The sequence below is a fragment of the Gossypium hirsutum genome, chromosome A01, assembly GCF_007990345.1.
Source record: "Gossypium hirsutum isolate 1008001.06 chromosome A01, Gossypium_hirsutum_v2.1, whole genome shotgun sequence".
In the NCBI taxonomy this organism is placed as follows: Eukaryota; Viridiplantae; Streptophyta; class Magnoliopsida; order Malvales; family Malvaceae; genus Gossypium; species Gossypium hirsutum.
In genome coordinates, this window is record NC_053424.1 from 3,031,185 (window position 1) to 3,051,771 (window position 20,587).

At 33.9% G+C, this 20,587-nt stretch overlaps 1 protein-coding gene across 1 annotated transcript; it reads left to right on the plus strand.

The window, feature by feature from the left end:
- The first annotated feature begins 3,695 nt into the window (after positions 1 to 3,695).
- On the plus strand, positions 3,696 to 9,400 carry LOC121203762 (G-type lectin S-receptor-like serine/threonine-protein kinase SD1-13). Its single transcript, XM_041074215.1, has 7 exons — positions 3,696 to 5,111; positions 5,208 to 5,315; positions 5,455 to 5,636; positions 5,729 to 5,939; positions 7,876 to 8,113; positions 8,407 to 8,557; positions 9,018 to 9,400. The coding sequence occupies exons 1-7, from the start codon at positions 3,821 to 3,823 to the stop codon at positions 9,327 to 9,329; spliced, it is 2,493 nt and encodes an 830-aa protein (XP_040930149.1). The 5' UTR covers positions 3,696 to 3,820; the 3' UTR covers positions 9,330 to 9,400.
- The last annotated feature ends 11,187 nt before the right edge of the window (positions 9,401 to 20,587 follow it).

Sequence of the window (20,587 nt, forward strand, 5' to 3'; positions counted from 1 at the left end):
GATTTGGTACCAATTTTGGGCGTAATGAGGGTGCTAATCATTTCTCATACGTAACCGACTCCCGAGCCTATTTTCTCATATTTTCGTAGACCAAAATCATTGTTTTAGTAAACCAAAATGTTTTATTAAAACAACCCAAATTTCTAGGTGATCCGATCACACCTAAACAAGAAAAGATTGGTGGCGACTCCATTTTCGATTTCCAAAAAGTCGATCCATCATTTTTAAATCGAAAAAAAAATCGAAAAAAATGGTTTCGACAGTATTCTTTAGAAACAAAACTGTAGAAGGAAGAAAAATAATATTCTCAAAGTAATGAACTTAACTCAGCCCTTTCACTGGCTAGAATACATGTTTATATAGGAAATAGAAGCCTAAACTGCTGTTAACAGAATAGCCTAACAAATTCTAACTGAGTAACCATTTATCTAATTACACATTAAACATATGTGTATTGTGAATACTATAACAATCAATAACAAATGTTTTACATGGCTTATGAATTTTTGTTGGAACTAAGAATGAGAGATGAATGAAGTTAGCAGTTTCTTGAGCTAGAAGACTCGATACTTGCTAAGCAAACAAAATAGAATTGGGCTTGAAGGACAAAAGAAAGCAAAGAAAAAGCGAACTGAATGAAGAATTCTGATAATTTTTCATTAACAATGAAAGAAAGTTTGATGCCAATACATGTACATAACTTGTACATTTTGCAAAGCTGATTTAACAGCTCAAGCTTAACCTAATTACATCAAATATGTCACCTACTTAGTTCAAATCTAACTAAGTTACAAAACAACAATTAAAGTAACAAAACAAAATGAAATACAATAGCAGCAATGTGCTTTAGTTGCTGCATGCATGGCCCAGGTGGCTTGTTCTGCTTCATGTGCTGCATGCAGGCCAACTTCAACACTTCTTGGCTTGCATGCTGTATACTTCCATTTTGACTCTCAAATGCACGAACCTTGACACACTAAGGGGCTTTGTCAAGATATCAGCAAGCTGATCCTCAGAACTGCAATGAATCAGTTTCACCTCTTGAGTTTGTTCCATCTCCCTAACAAAATGAAACTTAATCTTGAAGTGCTTTGTTCTTCCATAGAACACTGGATTCTTTGAAATTGCAACAGCAGACTGGTTGTCACATTTGATATCTGTTGTTTCCCTTTGGTGAAGATTCAAGTTTGTCATGATCTTTCTTAACCAAATGGCTTGGTTAATAGCACTAGCAGCTGCTACATACTCAGCTTTAGCAGTTGATTGAGCAACAACATTTTGCTTCTTCGAACTCCAACAAAAATGGGCTGATCCAAGGGTAAACAGATACCCTGAGGTGCTTTTCATATCATCTATCGATCCAGCCCAATCACTATCAGCATAACCAAGTAGATGCTTCAAATTGCTGCAATGCATGAATCTAGATAGCAGATTTACAGCAAACATGATGTCTGGTCTTGTAGCTGTCAAATAGAGCAAACATCCAACCAAACTCCTATAGGTTGTTTCAAAAACTTTCTCGAAATCACCTTGGCTTGACAGCTTCTCTCCAACAGCAACTGGTGTACTTGTTTCCTTACAGTTCAACAAGGAAAATTTGTTCAGAATCTTCAAGGCAAATGCCTTCTGACTTAGGAAGATCCCTTACTGAGTTTGAGACACTTCCATGCCAAAGAAGTAGGACATTTGTCCCAAGTCTGGCATCTCGAACATCTTCTCCGTTTTTCCTTTGAAATCAACCAACATGGTATTATTGCTTCCTGTCACTAGTAGATCATCCACATACAAGGAGACTATGAGTTGTGTTTCATCATATTCCTTCTTCATATACAAGATAGGCTCAGTGATGCTTCTTTCAAATCCCAAACTAGGTAGGTAGCTGTCAATTCTATCATACTAGGCTCTTGGTGCTTGTTTCAAGCCATACAAGGCCTTCTTCAACTTGTACATTTTATCTTCTTTACCAACAACTTTGAATCCTTTAGGCTGCTCAACATATATCTCCTCATCAAGAAAACCATTGATGAATGTTGATTTTACATCTAGTTGATGTATTTGCCATTGCTTTTGTACAGCCAAAGCAACTAGTAGCCTAATTATGTCAAGCCTGGCCACTGGTGCAAATGTTTCAAGGTAGTCAATGCCATACCTCTGACTGAATCCTTTTACTACTAGCCTTGCTTTTAGCTTGTTCAAAGTTTCATCAGCATTATGCTTGGCTCGAAACACCTATTTCACTCCTATGACCTTCTTGTTGGCTGGCCTTGCAACTAGCTCCCAAGTCTGATTCTTTTCAGTCATGCTAACTTCATCGAGCATGGCCTGTTTCCATCCTTATTGAGCTTCAGCTTCTTCAAAGCAGCTTGGTTCAACAACATCCACTTTAGCTCTCTCATATATTTCAACCAATGGTCTGATTCCTCTAGCTGACACATCATCAATGTCCATTTTAGGTTCATCTTGATCACCTTCAATCTGATCTGTCACCAAGTCTTTAGTAACACATTCTGGCTCATTTTTATCCTAGTTCCAGCTAGACTTCTCATTTAATACTACGTCTCTGCTCACAAAGACCCTATTAAATGAAGGATCCAAGATCCTGTAGCCTTTCTTCACACTGCTATAACGCACCAGGATACTAGGTTGAGCTTTCTTGGCTAACTTGTCCCTCTTGACAGTAGGAACATGTGCATATCAGATGCAACCAAAGACCTTCAGGTGAGCAAGTGATGGTTTGAACCCAAACCATGCCTCAAATAGAGTTTTCTGAACCAATGCATTGGTTGGTAGCCTATTTTGAAGGTAAACTGTAGTGTTAACTGCCTTTGCCAAAAATGTCTTAGGCAAATTCCTTTCAAACATTAAGCACCTGGCCATATCCATCAAAGTTCGATTCTTCCTCTCACTAACACCATTTTGCTGAGGTGTGTAGGTGTTCCAAAATATTAAAATAATTTATTAAAATTTAAAATATTTCAAACATAAAATAAAATATTAAAATTTAGAAGGAGATTAAATTAATTAAATTAATTAATTTCAACATTATAATAATAAATGAGTTGACCATTTCAAAATTTTTTATAATTTATTTAATTGATTTTGATGTTTTGATGTTTTGAAATTTAAAATTTTAATATTGAAAAAAATTACAACTCCAGCAAGGGAGTAAACAAGTACAATTTGATAATTTTAAAACATTATTTTAGTTTTTACTATTTTTTTTATTTCAATCCTTATTGTTTTTACCCCGATCAATACTTAAAAAAATAATTTTTGAGGTAACCAAAATAAAAACGACCTAAAAGTTGGGTAACTAAAATTAAAGTGTGAACATGATGTAGCTTGTATAATCAATTGGCATTAATTAAAGATTTAACGGTTGGTTGATTAAAATCAAAACGCCCTAAAAGTTGAGTTATTGAAATTATAAAGATTTCATTTTGGGTAAACAAAATAAAAGCAAAAGTTGATTGACTTTTTTTTAATTTAATTTTGATTTTAATCTTTTCCTACAATATTTTATCATTAACTATCATGCAAAGCAAAAATTGGAATGAACAGGATGGCATGTTATAGTTGATTTTTTTGGTACTGCAATCCCATCAAGGAAAAGTCGACAGAAAAGCAAAGAAAATAAAGAGGCGACTAGCTCTTGAAGAAACTTCAAATTTTGATATAAACATTTGCAGCTGCCAGGAAACATCATTACATCCTATCATCTTCTTTTTTTTAAAAAAAAAACTGGAAAGAAATTTGATTTGAGTTCATTTAATGTAAATCCTTAAAGATCCCAACTAATTCCAAGTTCTGGGAAGCGATTATGGGAAAAACTATTAGCTGCTCTGTTTTATTAGGTTTAGTATCTTGTTTTTGCTTGCAGTTTGGTACTGCTTTAGATACCATAACACCATCAAAATCCATCAAAGACCCTGAATTTATAATCTCCCAGAATGGTATTTTCCGATTGGGATTCTTCAGCTTGGCTAACTCCAGCAATCGTTATGTAGGGATATTGTACCATCAAATCTCCGTACAAACTGTTGTGTGGGTGGCAAATAGAAACAGGCCTCTCAAAGACTCTTCAGGGATTCTCAACATATCAGATGATGGCAACCTTGTTGTTTTGAATGGCAAAACTGAGATTCTCTGGTCATCAAATGTTACCAATACAGCTCCTAATGCAACAACTGCCCAGCTTTCGGACTTAGGAAACCTCGTTCTCAGTAATGGTGACGATGCAGGAAGCAGCTTATGGGAGAGTTTTCAACACCCTTGTAATGTATTCCTTCAAACAATGAAGATCGGCGTTGATATAAAAACGGGTCGTAAAGTGGAGCTGAAATCATGGAAAAGCATTGATGATCCATCTGATGGTAACTTTTCTCTTGGTTTTGAACATATCAACATCCCAGAGCTTGTCATTCGGAAGGATAACCAGCTCTATTTTCGGACCGGTGCATGGAATGGGAATATCTTTATTGGCATAGTATATATGTACACCGTTAATTTTGATGGGTTTGATGTTGTTGCAGATAATCCACAACAACCGTACTATATCACTTATGAATATTCTAATGACTTTAGGTTGATATACTATGAATTAGATTCTCAGGGAAAATTCATTGAACGGAGATGGGATGCGGATAAAGGGAACTGGATAAACAGGTATCCTAGTCATGAATCAGATTGTGATGTTTATGGAATCTGTGGGGCATTTGGCATATGCGATTCATCGAAACGACCCATTTGCAGTTGCTTAAAGGGGTTTAAGCCTAGGAATGCAGAGGAATGGAGTAGAGGTAATTGGAGTAGTGGGTGTTTTAGGAATACCCCTTTGCAGTGCCAAAGAGATAACAACAATGGCAGTGGAGCAGGCCAAGGTGATGATGAGTTTTTGGAGATGCAGATGATGAAAGTGCCGACCTTTCCGTACCGGTCATTAATAGTTAACGGTGACTGCAAAGATGAATGCATGAAGAATTGTTCGTGCGTGGCTTATGCGTATGATGATGGCATTGGTTGCATGTTGTGGAGTGGAGATTTGGTTGATGTCAAGAAACTCTCCAGTCTCGGAGTCGATCTTTACATTCGTCTGCCTTCTTCGGAGCTGGGTAAATTTTCTGAGTGTCGACCATGTGTTTGATAAATTGCGTCAAATATCTGCCTTTTTGGTGTTGAAGTTATTAACCAAGTTTCCCTATTTGCAGATAAAGGGAAAAGTAGAAAGGTCATTGTTATTACAACAGCAATTGCGGGCATAGTAGTTATTACAATTTCTGCACTCTTCTTATGGTGTAGGATGGCTAAACATAAAGGTAATATATATGAAAAATATTTAAATGTATTTATAATTTATTAAGAAATTAAAACTTAGGCTATGAATATATACACGAATATTAAGATAAAAGGGGTACATTCACCAATATGGTACTAACTACATCCATCTTATCTCAGGCAGGAATAAAAAACAAAAAGAGGTCAAACACCAAATTTGTAGTGAAAATATAGGAGAAAATTCAATTGGAGTAAAAATCCAGCAGCTGCCCATATTCAATTTCGAAGAACTTGCCACCGCGACAAACAACTTCAATCACGCAGAAAAGCTAGGGCAGGGTGGTTTCGGTCCAGTTTACAAGGTAATAAATAATGGCGATTTGCAAATTCAGTGTCAATGAAATGACATTTTCCTTTTTTCTATCAAGTCTTGTGAGTTGAATTTTGTGTGTAGGGAACATTAGATGATGGGAAGGAAATAGCAGTAAAAAGATTGTCGAAAGCTTCGGTGCAAGGGTTGGAAGAATTTATGAATGAAATGGCGGTGATCTCTAAGCTTCAACATCGAAATCTGGTTAGATTGTTTGGCTGTTGTGTTGAAGGAGAAGAGAAGATGCTTGTCTACGAATATATGCCCAACAAAAGTTTGGATGCTTTCCTCTTTGGTTAGTAACTTATTCTAATATATTTTTTAAAATATTATAAGAACATGCATTTGGGGCTTTCAAATCTTTACAAACATAAGAGTAGTAGTTCTAACTATCTTCCATGAGGGTAACTTTTCTATGAAAATATCCACACATGAGGTGATAAATTAAATGACCTTCTTTCACTGTCCCATCACTTTAAGAAATTATCATTTGTTGTCTTATTTTGAGCTTCATCGAATTTTCTTACAAATAAACTTAGTCCATAGTTAGATCAACTTGTAAATAGATCGAACATCAATTTTATAGTGAAAATATAGAAGAAAATTCAATCGAAGTTAAACGCCACTATCTAGTTTCATAGAACTTGCCACTACGATAAACAACTTCCATTAAGCAAAAAAGCTAAGGCAAAGTGGCTTCTGTCTAGTTTACAGGGTAATAAACAATGGTGATTTTCGGAAAATACATGATCGATGAAATGACATTTTCCTTCTACCAAGTCTTATGAACTGGATTATGTGTGCTGGGAACATTTGATGATGGAAAGGAAAGAGCATTTAAGAGATTGTCAAAAGGTTCGGGGTAAGGGTTGGAAGGATTTATGAATGAAATGGTGGTGATTTCAAAACTCCAACATCCAAATCTGGTTAGATTATTTGGGTGTTGTGTTGATGGAGAAGAGAAGATGCTGATCTACAAGTACATGCCTAACAAAAGTTTGTACGCGTTTCTATTTGGTTAGTAACCTATTCTAATCTTTTTAAATTTTTATTAGTGATTTTTTGATACCCAATAGTTATATTAGACCTCAATTAAATTTAGAGCTCAATTAAGTGGAACTCTAAAGGAGAGGCAAAGTTCTTCGAAAACTATTAGATCTTTGAATTAATTTTTAAAAAATGTTAGGCAAGGAAAAGCATAAACTTATGCCATAAAGTATATTATAATTGGTAAGAGACCTTTTTTTTTTCCTTAACAAGACTCGGTCGTTGTTAAAAGAATAATCCAGAAAATAATTTTGAAAAAGAATATCATGTGCTTCATTAGTCAAAGTTATTCAAATGAAAGAGTAAATTCATCGGTTTGACAACAGCTACCTGTATTAGTCAAAGTTATTTAAATGACGTCAAAGTTCTGGGTAGAGATTATGGGAAAAACTATTATCTGCTATGTTTTACCATCTTTAATATCTTGCTTTTACTTGCTATTTGCCACTGCTTTAGATACCATAACACCATCAAAATCCATCAAAGACCCTGAATTGTAATCTCCCAGAATGGTATTTTCCGATTGGGATTCTTCAGCTTGGCTAACTCCAGCAATCGTTCTGTAGGGATATTGTACCATCAAATCCCCGAACAAACTGTTGTATGGGTGGCAAATAGTGACCCTTTTTTCTATTAAACAATCGTTATGTAAGGATATTGTGCCATCAAATAACTATTAATGATTTAACACAAGAGTGACCAAAATATTAAATTTCTGTAACATTAAATAGAAATACTTTAATTGAATGATTATCTTTATAGCTTACCCTTAAAAATTTAATATTTAAAAATTAATTAAATATCAAAATCACACATATGTCACATTAGAAGCTAGTAATTATAAAATATAGAAGTCTGATTCTAACTTTTTTTAAGCAATAAAATTGGTCGCCTAGTTGATTTTGTGCAAACTTGTGGAAGAGGATATAAAAAATAGGTTATGGCTTGGTCCATGGACATGTCTATAATGTAATTATATTATGAGATTTGAATGGCAGCAACGAAATATTTTGACTCTCTTCACTGTTCAATATTTATTTCAATTGATTGACATAACATCAATTCTGTCCACAATCACAATTAATATAATATGGTAGAAAATACAAGGATGATTGTATTTTAGATCCACTATTATAGAAATTAACTATAAATTTTGAGGTCTTATTGTTTAAGTTTTGTCATAGATCCAGCTAAAAAAGATGTTTTGGGTTGGAGAAAACGATTCAACATTATTGAAGGGATTAGTCGAGGATTGCTTTATCTTCATAGAGATTCAAGGCTAAAGATTATACACAGAGATCTAAAAGCAAGTAACATTTTACTTGATGAAGAATTAAACCCAAAAATTTCAGATTTTGGGATGGCTAGGATTTTCGGAGGCAATGAAAATCAAGCTAACACTAAAAGGGTTGTTGGAACTTAGTAAATTGGAACTTTCTCCCTATCATTTAATTTTATTATTCTTTTTTTTTGATAAAATATGGTATAGATATATCTATTGATGGATCAAGTCCGATGGTTAAAAAATTATATGCCTAGACCTAAATTTAGTTTGGCTTAGTTTGATCTATGGACTCATTTTACCATTGTTAAAAATTAAAATAGTAAAGAATATATTATTTTATACTTTTATTATTTAATTTTAATTTGGACCTACTCATGAACAAGTTTAGGCCAGGATTGTAATTGATGTTGTTTTTAATGTTAAAATACAGTGGTTATATGTCTCCTGAGTATGTAATGCGAGGACAATTTTCAGAGAAATCAGATGTATTCAGTTTTGGAGTTCTATTGCTAGAGGTTGTTAGCGGAAGAAGAAGCGCAAGCTTTTACAACGATCAGTATGGATTTAGCCTCTTGGGATATGTAAGTTTATAAGATAGTTAGAGATGTTGGTGGATAGAATTAAGGTGTAAGAAGTCATTTTTGCAAGCTATTCAAGTTCGAATCAAGTAACTATTGAGTTGAGAGATCATGAGCTAATCTTGAGAATCTTAATGCTTGAATTGAGTAGCTTGCAAGGTGACATTGAGAGTCCTAATACTTGAATTGAGTATAGGCTCACTTTTTTGCTTTAAATATATATTGAACATTTTCAATTGAAATTCGAGCTTGACTACAATATCGAGTTTAAGTTGAGCCTAAGAATGAAGCTCAATTTAGACATAGGTAAATAAGCTTAAGCAAGAAATTTTGAACAGTTGGATCTTTATATATGTTGAATTGAGCTGATCAAAATCTATTGACTTTGTGTTTATAATTTTGAGTTGATTTAGGCTGAAAACTTTAAGTATTAATTTAGACAAATTTTCTTTTCTATTCTCAGGCATGGAAATTGTGGAGGGAAGGCGATATTTGTGGCATAGTAGATGAAGTGATTTTAGAGTCAGAAACATATTCAAAGAATGAAAACGAAAAAGAAATTTGGAGATGCATACATGTTGGTTTGCTATGTGTTCAAGAATTTGCCAAAGATAGGCCCACTATGCCTACAATTGTTTCAATGCTTAATAGTGAGATTTCAGATCTTAACACTCCAAAACAACCTGCTTTCACTGAAGCACCACTATTGAGTCATGATGATGAAGATAGGGCTTCATTTAATGATGTAACTCTTACAAACCTTGATGGCCGATAGAGATACAAATTAATTATTTGTAGCGTTTAGAAATACAGTTTTAAGTATTGAAATTTATCTTTTATATTCAACCTATTTTTATCATTTCATTTCTATGATAATTGTAATTTTATTTGTTCCTTTCGAGTGAATTTACTATTATATTTGAACATGTTAGTTTAATGCAAAAATCGAAAACTCATTTGATGAAATTCAAATTCAAACTCGATCCAATTTGATTTGAACATAAAAAAATCAACAATTCGAAACTGTTCAATCCAAACTTAAAAATGATTTAAAATTAAAATGATTCAAACCCAAATTTACCTAACCCAAAAGTCTTCCATTGTTTTTGGTGGATTCATTGTTTTGGGTCAAAGCATCGTTCCAATCTTGCAGCCATAATCTTCCATGATATAGTTAGTGTTTTAAGTTTTCCACTAACTAGTAAAGTTCCTCTTAAGTTCGGGATGTATCTTTCACAGATCTTTCCTGGCAACTCCCCGTATGTCTTCGCGTTTCCGTAAAGAGACTTTTTTTTGATGTCTTAAATCAACAATGTAATTTTTAAGAATAAAACAGTGGAAAGCAAATTAAACTTTCATTTTGGTTGGAAGATAAATGAGTCTGCAAGTCAACCAAATTAAACGTGCATGACAAGCTAGAAGTATTAATTTCCACGATCAGGGTGACATGCTAGTTGAATACAATATTCTAATACAAAATAGGTAGTGATTAGTGCTTGAAGAAAATTCAAATCTCGATGTAAACATTTGCAGCTGCCTTGAAATATCATTACATCGTATCAAAATCAGACTTTTTTTTAACTGAAACAAAAATTGAGTTGAGTTAAATATCATTCATAAATCATAGCGTCTCTTCCAAGTTCTGGAAAGAGCTTATGGGAAAAACTATTAGCTGCTTTGTTTTACTAGCTTTAATATCTTGCTTTTACTTACTATTTGCCACTACTTTAGACACAATAACACCATCAAAATCCATCATAGACCCTGATGTTATAATCTCCCAGAATGGTGTTTTCCGATTGGGATTCTTCAGCTTGGCTAACTCCAGCAATTGTTATATAGGGATTCTCTACAATCAAGTCCCCGTACAAATTGTTGTTTGGGTAGCAATTAGAAACAGTCATCTCAAAGACTCTTCTAGGATTCTCAACATATCAGATGATGGCAACCTTGTTGTTTCCAATGGAAAAGCTGAGGTTATTTGTGTAACACCCCGAATTTTGGGCTTGGAAGTATTAGGTATTGAGCATAGGAACAGTTGGAGGCTGCACATAAATGTTTAGATGTGCAAGAAAATGCCATAAATTTGTATTTGGTTTAGTGGTTAAGTGTCCTGGGAAGTGTCTGAGAAGTCTTGAGTTTAAGCCTGGGCAGGTGCAAAAAGTTTTGTTTTTAAAGGAATAAGCACTGTCTCTAGGCAGTAGGCTTTTAATTAAATGTGGGTAAAACATGACAAAAAGGGCTTGCTGGTCTAGGGTATAAGTGGTGTGATATCTATGCTTAAGGATTGAGGTTCAAATCTTGGTGGGGGTAATGGAGTGTTTTATTTTGCTGCTGTGCCATGGGAGAGTTGTGGGTTGATCAAAACACTGAAAAGTTTAAATTTCAAATTAAGTGGTTGAGTTGTTGAGGGATCGGTTTGAGAATGTTGTGGAGAGATTTTAGGAGAAAATCAAGGGGATGTGAAGTTGAGGGAGTGTTGGTGCCGAATGGGGACTCTAGGTACTCAAAGGAATTCGGCTTGGAGAGTAATAGGTTTTTTTTCTCTATTTTAGTTGCTATCAAGTGCTTTTCTTTTGCTTCTTTGCACTTTCAATTTTGGAGGCCAATTTTTTTTTGGGTCTTTCGGGTACCTTTTCTTTTCTGCTTTTTATGCAACTTTAATCTCCCTTTCGGTCAATTGCCTTATTAGCTGACTCCCCTTACTTTTTTTTCTTCTTTTCTCTTTGCACTTTATGGTTGGGTCGATTTTCTTCTATTCTCCCGATCTCTCGAGCTTTGGGCGATTACTTCAATTTTCCCTCTCATTCAATCATTTTTCCTTTGGCCGAATATTGGTTGGTAGGCCTCTGTCTTATTTCTTTCTCCCTTCGGTTTTCACTTCTCTGAGCACCTTCTTCTTTCTTCTCCTCGTTTTGATCATTATCCCATGTTTACTGTTTCAAATCAATCCTCCTTCTCGGTTCTTTGTACACTGCATCACTTATCTACAATCTGCTTTGTCATTATTGGTAAGTGAATTGAGGTTTATTGTATGAGAACATAGGTTATTATTTAAAAGGCAGTATTGAACGATATGCATAGATTGTATTATACTCCAAATACGGGTTTATTAAAGGTGGTGACTTTCGTGTACGTGGTGATCGAAATTGATTGGCACATCTCCTAGGAACTAGAGGTACGCTTACGATTGTTTTCAGGTAAGGAGACTATGGTCAATTTGGGAACTCTATTAGGCTCCATTTGAAACATGAGTTATGTAATTGATTAGATGTCACTTCAGGTATAAAAGGATTCGGAGTGCGGTTAACGTCAAATCACATCAGGTGTGTAACCACACTGCTATAATCATAAGTCGGCAAAAATCAAAATAGGTGACCGTCGACATTTCACGAGGGTGCACTTGCTTGTGTGGTAACCCGAATGCATAAACGTGGGTGTAAGATCGTAAAGGCCGGCCATGAGCGATTTCATGGTCTGAGGTCGATTTGGGCCTTGATGGGCTGAAATGGGTCATGTGGGCCCCACACGGGTGAACCACATGGACGTGTGGAGTTTATTGAGCCAGGCTGTATAATTCACACGGCCAAGGCCATTCTTGGGCTTAGTGGGCCACATTATAGGCCTTGGGCCTATTTTTATTGTTTGACTGTTAGGGTTTCACGGGTCGCCCGAGACGATTGTAGACTTACTGTTGGGCCGGTAAGTATACCCAGACCCTAATTTGATGAAATGACTGTTATACCCCTATGGGGTAAAATGACTGATATGCCCCTATGATATGTATGGTTGTAATCGAGCATGACGTTGTTGCATACACGTAAGATTTTATGACATAACATATTGCATGGGGATGGGTTTACTATATTTAGAGGAAGTGTACTGTACTGGTAGCTCTGCTGTAAATATTGTTTAGTGCCGCAACCGGTGCTATTTTTGGTGTGTAGGGATAGGTGGGTTAATTTTATCCCCACATGGTGTGTAGGGTTGGACGGAGTGGTGTGTAGAGGCTGGTTGGGTAGAATTTCTGATTGCATATCTGTACCTTGACCGCTACTAAATTGGGCTAAGGCCCACTCTGATACTGTTACTGTATCAGGCTATGGCCCTAACTGAAACTGAACTGTTACTGATATAGGCTTAGGCCCAGACTGTTTTTGCTCACTGTATGTTTGACTGTTTGCTTATTAAGGGATTACACACTGAGTTTTCGTAAACTCACCCTTCTGCTTATCTGCGCAAGTAATCTTTAGCCGGATCGGTACTGCGAGGGACTCGAAGGTGGCCACACAACAACTTACACTTCCATGTTATCTTTTAACTTATGAGTAGTATAATTTGGGTATTTTTATGTAATAAGGCCTCTTTAAGTTTTTATTATAATTTGGGATTTATTTACTTGATTCATATTTGTTAGTAGTAGGCCGCGGATTTTCAAAAGATAAATGTTTTTTAAACACCTCGCTTACACAACATATTTTAAAAGCTTTCGCAATAAACATTGTTTTAAAGTGTAATGACAATCTAATATGGTTAACATTTTGCCAAAACGATTTGAGTTTTAATAAAGAACATGATATCTTGAACTTTTGTTAAGATCACAAAGAGGTTTTAATAAGAGAACAAATTTCTCAACGAAATTATGTTTTTTCAAAAAACACTTCAATGTAACATCGTAGATTCGGCCATAACGTCTAGGCTGGGTTTAGGGTCTTACACTTTGGTCATCACATGTTAACAATACAACTCCTAATGAAACAACTGCCCAACTTTTAGACTCTGGAAACCTTGTCCTTAGTAACGGTGAGGATGGAGCAAGCAGCTTATGGGAGAGTTTCGAAGATCCTTCTAATGCCTTCACTGAAACTATGAAGATCAGCACTGATGTTAAAAAAGGGTTGTAAAGTAGAGCTGAAATCATGGAAAAGCATTTGATGACCCACCTGATGGTAACTTTTATCTTAACCTTGAACCGTTCAATAGCCTAGAGGGCATCATTAGAAAGAATAACAAGCTCTATTATCGGACCGGTCCATGGAATGGGAATACCTTTATTAGCTTAATAGATAAGTACACTGCTTATCTTGAAGGGTTTGATGTTGCTGCAGATAATCCACAACAACAGTACTATATGACTTACGAATTTTCTAATGACTTTATATAGATATACGGTGAATTAGATTCTCAAGGAAAATTCACTGAATGGAAATGGGATGTGGGGAAAGGGAGCTGGATAAACAAGTATTCTAGTTATCAAACAAATTGTGATGTTTATGGATACTGTGGGGGCATTTGGAATATGTGATTCATTGAAATGACCCATTTGCAGTTGCTAAAAGGGGTTTAAGCCTAGGAATATAGAAGAATGGAGTAGAGGTAATTGGAGTAGTGGATGTTTTAGGACTACCCCTTTGCAGTTCTAAAGAGATTACAACAATGGGAGGGAGCAGGCCAAGGTGATGATGGGTTTTTAGAGATGAAGAGGATGAAAGTGCCAACATTTTAGCACCCGTCATCAATAAGTAACGGCCAGTGCAAAGACCAATGCATGAACATGAAGAATTGTTCGTGCGTGGCTTATAAGTATGGTGATAGCATTGGTTGCATGTTGTGGAGTGGAGATTTGATTAAAGTCCAGAATTCCTCCGCTAGCGGCGTTGATCTTCACATTCGTCTGCCATCTTTGGAACTGGGTAAATTTTATTAGTGTTGACGATGTGTTTGATAAATTGAGTCAATATCTGCATTTTTGGGTTAAAGTTATTAACCAAGTTTTTCTATTTCCATATAAAGGGAAAAGTATTAAGGTCATTGTTATTACAACAGTAATTGCAGGCATAGTCATTATTACAATTTCTACACTCTTCTTATTGTGTAGAATAGCTAAATATAAAGGTAATACATATGAAAAATATTTATATGTATAAATAATTTATTAAGAAATTACAAATTAAACTAGAAATATATAAGTAGAAAATACTGATAAATCTGAAATGATATATTGAAACATGCTGGTATTGGTACATATTGATATCGTTACATATCAATGTCAAGACAACAATAATATATCTATCAATGCGGTACTAACTACTTTGATCCTATCTTAGGAAGAAATGAAAAATGAAAGCAGATCAAACATAAGCTTTCTAGTGAAAAATATAGGAGAAAATTCAATTGGAGTTGAACTCCAGCAGCTGCCACTATTCAATTTTGAAGAACTCGTCGTCGCAACAGACAATTTCCATCACATAAAAAAGCTAGGGCAGGGCGGTTTCGGTCCAGTTTACAAGGTAATAAATAATGGCAATTTTCAGCAAATCCAATATCAATGAAATGGCATTGATGGGCATCAAAACCACCAAAAATAATTTCTACAAAAAAAACTCTAAATTGTAGTAAAGAGTGGTAGTAGGGTCGAGTCCACAGGGATTGGATGTCGTAATCAATTTCCGTGTTCACTTATGAATAGAATATTTGTCGCGTCAAAGGTCGTGGCAAGAGTCATGTCCACGATTCCAAACTTACCTACAACAAAAATAACAATTAAATGGGGGGTTTGAGAATGTTTAAGAAAGTAAATAATCTAATCAACTTAAATAAAAAATTGATTAATATTGAAAATAAATGTAAACTGGAAATAAATTTAGACTATTGTAAACAGATAAAATAAGCCTTAGCCTTAGACTCAGTAAATTTCATACCAAGAATCGATCTTCAAAAATTAATCTTCTCCTCCAAACGATAAGTTGGTTATAGTAATTAAGAAAGTCCTAACCATCAATTCCTCTAGTAGCTGGTTTTGGTACGACCTGCAAACCAACCTTTACCGATATCTAACCGAGATACACGTGTTCTCAATTCAAGATTCCAGCAGCCTTTCGTTCTGACGAACCCAACTCGAATTAATGGCCTCAACCGCGTAGGTCGTTTAAACCAGATCACTTCTTCCTCGATTTGTTCTCGAAGATCTGAATACAGCACGACCGACTCATTTCTCCAACTGTCAGTAAACATGACTCCAACCCAACGTGCACTTTGACTTGAAATCGAGTTTAACTTTAAAGGATGATTGGTCTATCCCGATACTTAGGAAAAAAATGAATACCGATTGGACGAATTTTTAGCACGAATTCGTATCTCACGATTCTCAACCGGAAAGAACATCGGCCTAAGGTGAAGATGAAATTTAGTGAAATATGAAAATGTTCATGCTTTGTAAACTTTGGAAGGTAGGTTGATGATTATTGTAAAGAAAGGAAAAGAAAAGTACTTGGAGAGCAATTAAACCAATTTTGGAAAAGAAACAAGAATTGGAAACCATGCTACATAATGTTAATGCCAATTTGAAAGGGAAAAAAAAAGTAATTCAATTCCAAATTGGAGTAGGAATGTAGAATTAAGTGATGATTTTCCAAAGGACATTAAGGCCCTATTTATATACATAGAATTTGCTATTTTTGGCCTTAACTAATCTAACATAAAATCAAAATAAAATAAAATAAATAATAAATAAAAAAATAAAATAAGATTTTTTCTATTTTTTGCTTTTACAAAGTCAAAAATTCTGATGAGTCATTGGCTTTTCTCTATATTTTTTATTCTGTCTCATTTTTATTGATTGTTTTTCAAATTGATCCTTTTCTGCTCGTTTTGTCTCTTAGCATCCCAATTGCATCCCTGACAAGATTAAAACATAAAAGTACTAATTTAGTAGGGATCAATTCAGAAATAAACTGAATTAAACACAAAATAACATGCAAATTAATATGTTATCAGGCATTTTCCTTTTCTCTATCAAGTCTTGTGAGTTGAATTTTGTGTGCCGGGAACATTAGATGATGGAAAGGAAATAGTAGTGAAAAGATTGTCGAAAGCTTCGGAACAAGGATTAGAAGCAATTACAAGTAATTTGTCAAAGTACTCCTTCACCATCTCGGAGTCCTTAATGTTCTGAAGTTCAAATTCTCTAATCAGGTTCAACATTTTCATGCTTTTATTCTTTTCATCTCCTTCATACTCCTTCAAGAAATTCCAAACTTCAAATGTTTATTGTCGAAACTATTTTTTTGAAAAACGAGGATCGACTTGGATTTTGAAAATGAAAACAAAAAAAGGGAGTCGCCGCCAATCCCTTTTGACGAGGTATGATCGGGTCACCTCGAAAAGTGGTTGTTTTTAATAATCTGTTTGATTTATCAAAACAACGATTTTGGTCTACGAAAATCGAAAAGACGGGTTCGGGAGTCGGTTACATACGAGGAAGGATTAGCAACCTCGAAATGCCCAAAATTGGTACCTAGTCGATTAATTAGTGTCTTAGTGTTGAAAATTTTGAAAACTTAAAAACTTTGAAATACGATCCATCTTTTTGTAAAAAAGAAATTCAAACGTTAAAGACCTTCTCGTCTCGAAGCAGCAAAACATCATATCCAGTGAGTTAGGACATGACATCTCGAACTTTTGAGAATGAGCTTGCCTTTTACTTAAAAATCCGTGTATTTAACCCCTTTTTAAAAGGATATTCGGTTAGTTAAGGTGAACGAGGAGAATCAAAACCCAGTAAGTTAGGGCACGTTTCCTCGAGTTTCCAGACACCGAATATTGCCTTTACTTGCGAAAAATCTTATTTCAAGGTAACAAAATGTCATACCCGGTAAGTTAGGGCACAACACCTCGTATTTTCGAGAATAAGCATTTTTCTAAGACTCGTATTGTGATTTAAAAGAATATTCCGTTATTTAGGTTAATTGAGAAAAATCGAAACCCAGTAAGTTAGGGCACGATTTTCTCGAAATCCTAAATACGAAGTATCGCTTTTTATGAAAAAGTTATTTTCGTCGGGTAATGGTTAACATAAATTTGTAATAGTAAGATGAAGAATGCATAAACAGATATAAATCTCGGCATTGACAAACATAACAGAATGAACATAAACGCAAACGTGGATGATAACGATGAAAGAACAAATAAAATAAATAAATAAAACCGATGAGCTAAAATAAGAGAGAAATGATAAATAAACTAATAGTATTTGAAAAAAAAAACTAGTTGTAAATAAATATTACATAATTTTTTTTAAAAAATTGATAGTAATAGCAGTGACAATAATAATATGAGAAATATAACAATAGCGAAATGATAATATAGTTATAATACTTAAAATACAATAACAACGAAAATATAAATAAGTAAGTAACAAGAAAATCTATGTAGATGAAAATATAATAGTAATAATAATACGATAGTAATAATGATAATAAAAATTTAGTAACAATAATATGTTAAATAAAAAAATATGATAGTGACAATAATTAAAGAATGTTAATAGTAATAAAATAAGGTGGTAATAATAATACTAATAATAATAATGATAATAGTATTAATAATAATAGTAATGGTAATAGCATAATAGTTATAAGAAATAATACTAGTAGTAATAATAATAATAATATAAATAACAATATATTAATGAGAAATAACAATAATAATAATAATAGTAACAATAATATTGATAATGGATATTAATAATAAAAAGGAGTAATAATATTAGTAGTAAATAAAAATAGTGATAACAATAATGAAAATAGTAATAATAATAATAATAATAATAATAGTAAATAGTAAGGAATGGTGATAATAATGATAATAAACAATAGTAAATAATAATAATGATAGTAACAAAAACGGCAATGATAATATTAATATTGATAATAAATAATAATAATATAAACATTGATAATAATAGAAAATAATAATGTTAAAACATAATAACAATGGTGAAAATAATAATAATATTAAAAATAATAATAATATACTAATGAGGATAATAATAATAATAATAATAATAATAATAATAATAATAATAATAATAATGATGATGATGATGATGATGATGATGATGATGAAAATATGAATAATAGTAACATCTTAAATTAATTAATTTAGCTAAAATATCAAAAATAGCAAAAAGGGGACTAAATTGAACTTAAAGTGAAGTTTTGGGACAGATTTGGAATAAAAAATAAAGAATAGGACCGATTTGGGTGTGCAGATAACGAAAGAGGACCAAAATGGGAAATATCCCATCCTCCCAAAATTCACAACACCAAGAGGGATCGAAATGAAACAAAAACAAAATTTCTGGGCAAAATTAAAAATACGAAAAATTTTAATTATAAAACTATAAAAAAGCGGAAGGACTAAATGCGCAAATAGAATCTTTTTCAAAAACACGCGGATCCTGTCATTGGAGCGGGTCAGGTCAGGTCGATCTCCTCAAAACGACGTCATTTTGACGTCTGAGGAGACCAACCAAAACGACGCCGTTTTGGTCCTTTATAAAAGCTTAAATTTTTTTTAAAAAATCATTCTTCCCCAAGTTTAAAAAAAAACAAAAAAAAAGCTTCTCTCTTCTCTCTGGGTCAGCCCAGATTTCGGCCAGCCTCCGCCGTCCCCGCCACCGGCCACCGCACACGGTGGCCGAAAATCCAAAGAGGTGAGATTTTTTTACCCTTTTTTATGCCCCTTTTTTATACTTTGTAATATATAAATAACCAAAAAAAATCAAAATAAAAATGAAATCTTTGTATGTGTATATAACAGTTTAAAAAAGGAAAATGAAATATAGGTGTGTATGTGTAGTTTCAAAGTAAATGAGAAAAAATGCTAATAAAAGAGGAAATACCCTTAAATGTTTGCTTTGTTTTCTTTTTTTTTTTCCTTCAAACCCTTGCCGTAATTTTGTGTTTTTTTTGGGGATTACTCTAAAAAATCAATTGCTTGTATTCCTTCCAAAGAAAATCCAACCTCTTTTACAATCTGATATCTTAGGCTTTTATATAGCCGATTTTACAACATTATCTCTGTTTTCTTCACTGTTTTCGCATTTAATCCTGTCTTTTCTTTGCAGGAGAAGTTGGCGGTGGAGCAGGTGGCTGCCAGCGGCTACCAGCGGTGGTGGTAGGGGCCTCTGACAGTGGCTAGGGCGCCACTTGGGTTAGGGGGCTAGGGTTTATTATTATTTTTTCTGTGTGTTAAGGTTTTGGGCTGGTTTAGTGAGCTTAGGGTTTTAGTGTGTCAGGGCCGGGAAAATTGAGCTTGTAACATTTATTTCATTGTCATGATTCTGAGAAAGATATCAGATGAGGCTGCAACAAATAATTTAGCTTTTGCCTCTGATTTTCTTGATTCTCTCATTGTGATTCTTGATTTTCTTTTAGTCGGATTGACAGGTAATGAAAGAACTTCATAGTCCTTCTCCACGGCTTCCTAGAAATCATTTTCCTCTAGATGAGCCTCCATCCTTACTGCTTAAACACGGTAACCTTTACCATTGAAAACGGGTGGTGCAAGTGCAGTGAAAGAGATTTCTGAATCCATAGAAGAAGAAAGAGACAAAATATTTTTTTAATTATAAGTCCCTCAAGAAGATAGCTCTGATACCTATTTATTGAAGTTTTTGATAAAAAAATTATTGTAAAAAAAACAACAAAAGCAAGAGGAAAATATAAATAATTTTTATAGAAAGTGTTTTCATTTATTAAACTGAAAACTAGTGTTTATATAGAAAAACAACAACTATTGACTAAAACTAGACTACTAAAATATTCATAATCTCTAAAAATCAGCAACAAATAAAAAATTGTTAAAATTAATTAGATTATTTTGTTATAGTAGGTGAAGTAAATCTTCAACATGATTATTGAAACTGGTGCTTCATTTGCTCATTTTATGAGTGGGGTATGAATTTTAGAGGGCGTGCAAAAAGAAAAGGAAGAAGAAAGAAAGCAAATTACAAAACAAAAAGAAGAAAAAAAGGGAAAGGTTATGAGACCATGCATTTGGGGCTTTCAAATCTTTACAAACATAAGAGTAGTAGTTCTAACTATCTTTCATGAGAGTAACTTTTCTACGAAAATATCCAGGCATGAGGTGATAAATGACCTTTCACCGTCTCATCACTTTAAGAAATTATCATTTGTTGTCTTATTTTGAGCTTCACCGAATTTTCTTACGAATAAACTCAGTCCATAG

Bases quoted from the DNA above. Each gene is read 5' to 3' on its own strand.
- LOC121203762 (XM_041074215.1), top strand. From the start codon at position 3,821: ATGGGAAAAACTATTAGCTGCTCTGTTTTATTAGGTTTAGTATCTTGT. The intron at 5,112-5,207 runs GTAAATTTTCTG...CCCTATTTGCAG, and splicing joins TCTGCCTTCTTCGGAGCTGG to ATAAAGGGAAAAGTAGAAAG. The intron at 8,114-8,406 runs GTAAATTGGAAC...GTTAAAATACAG, and splicing joins AAAAGGGTTGTTGGAACTTA to TGGTTATATGTCTCCTGAGT.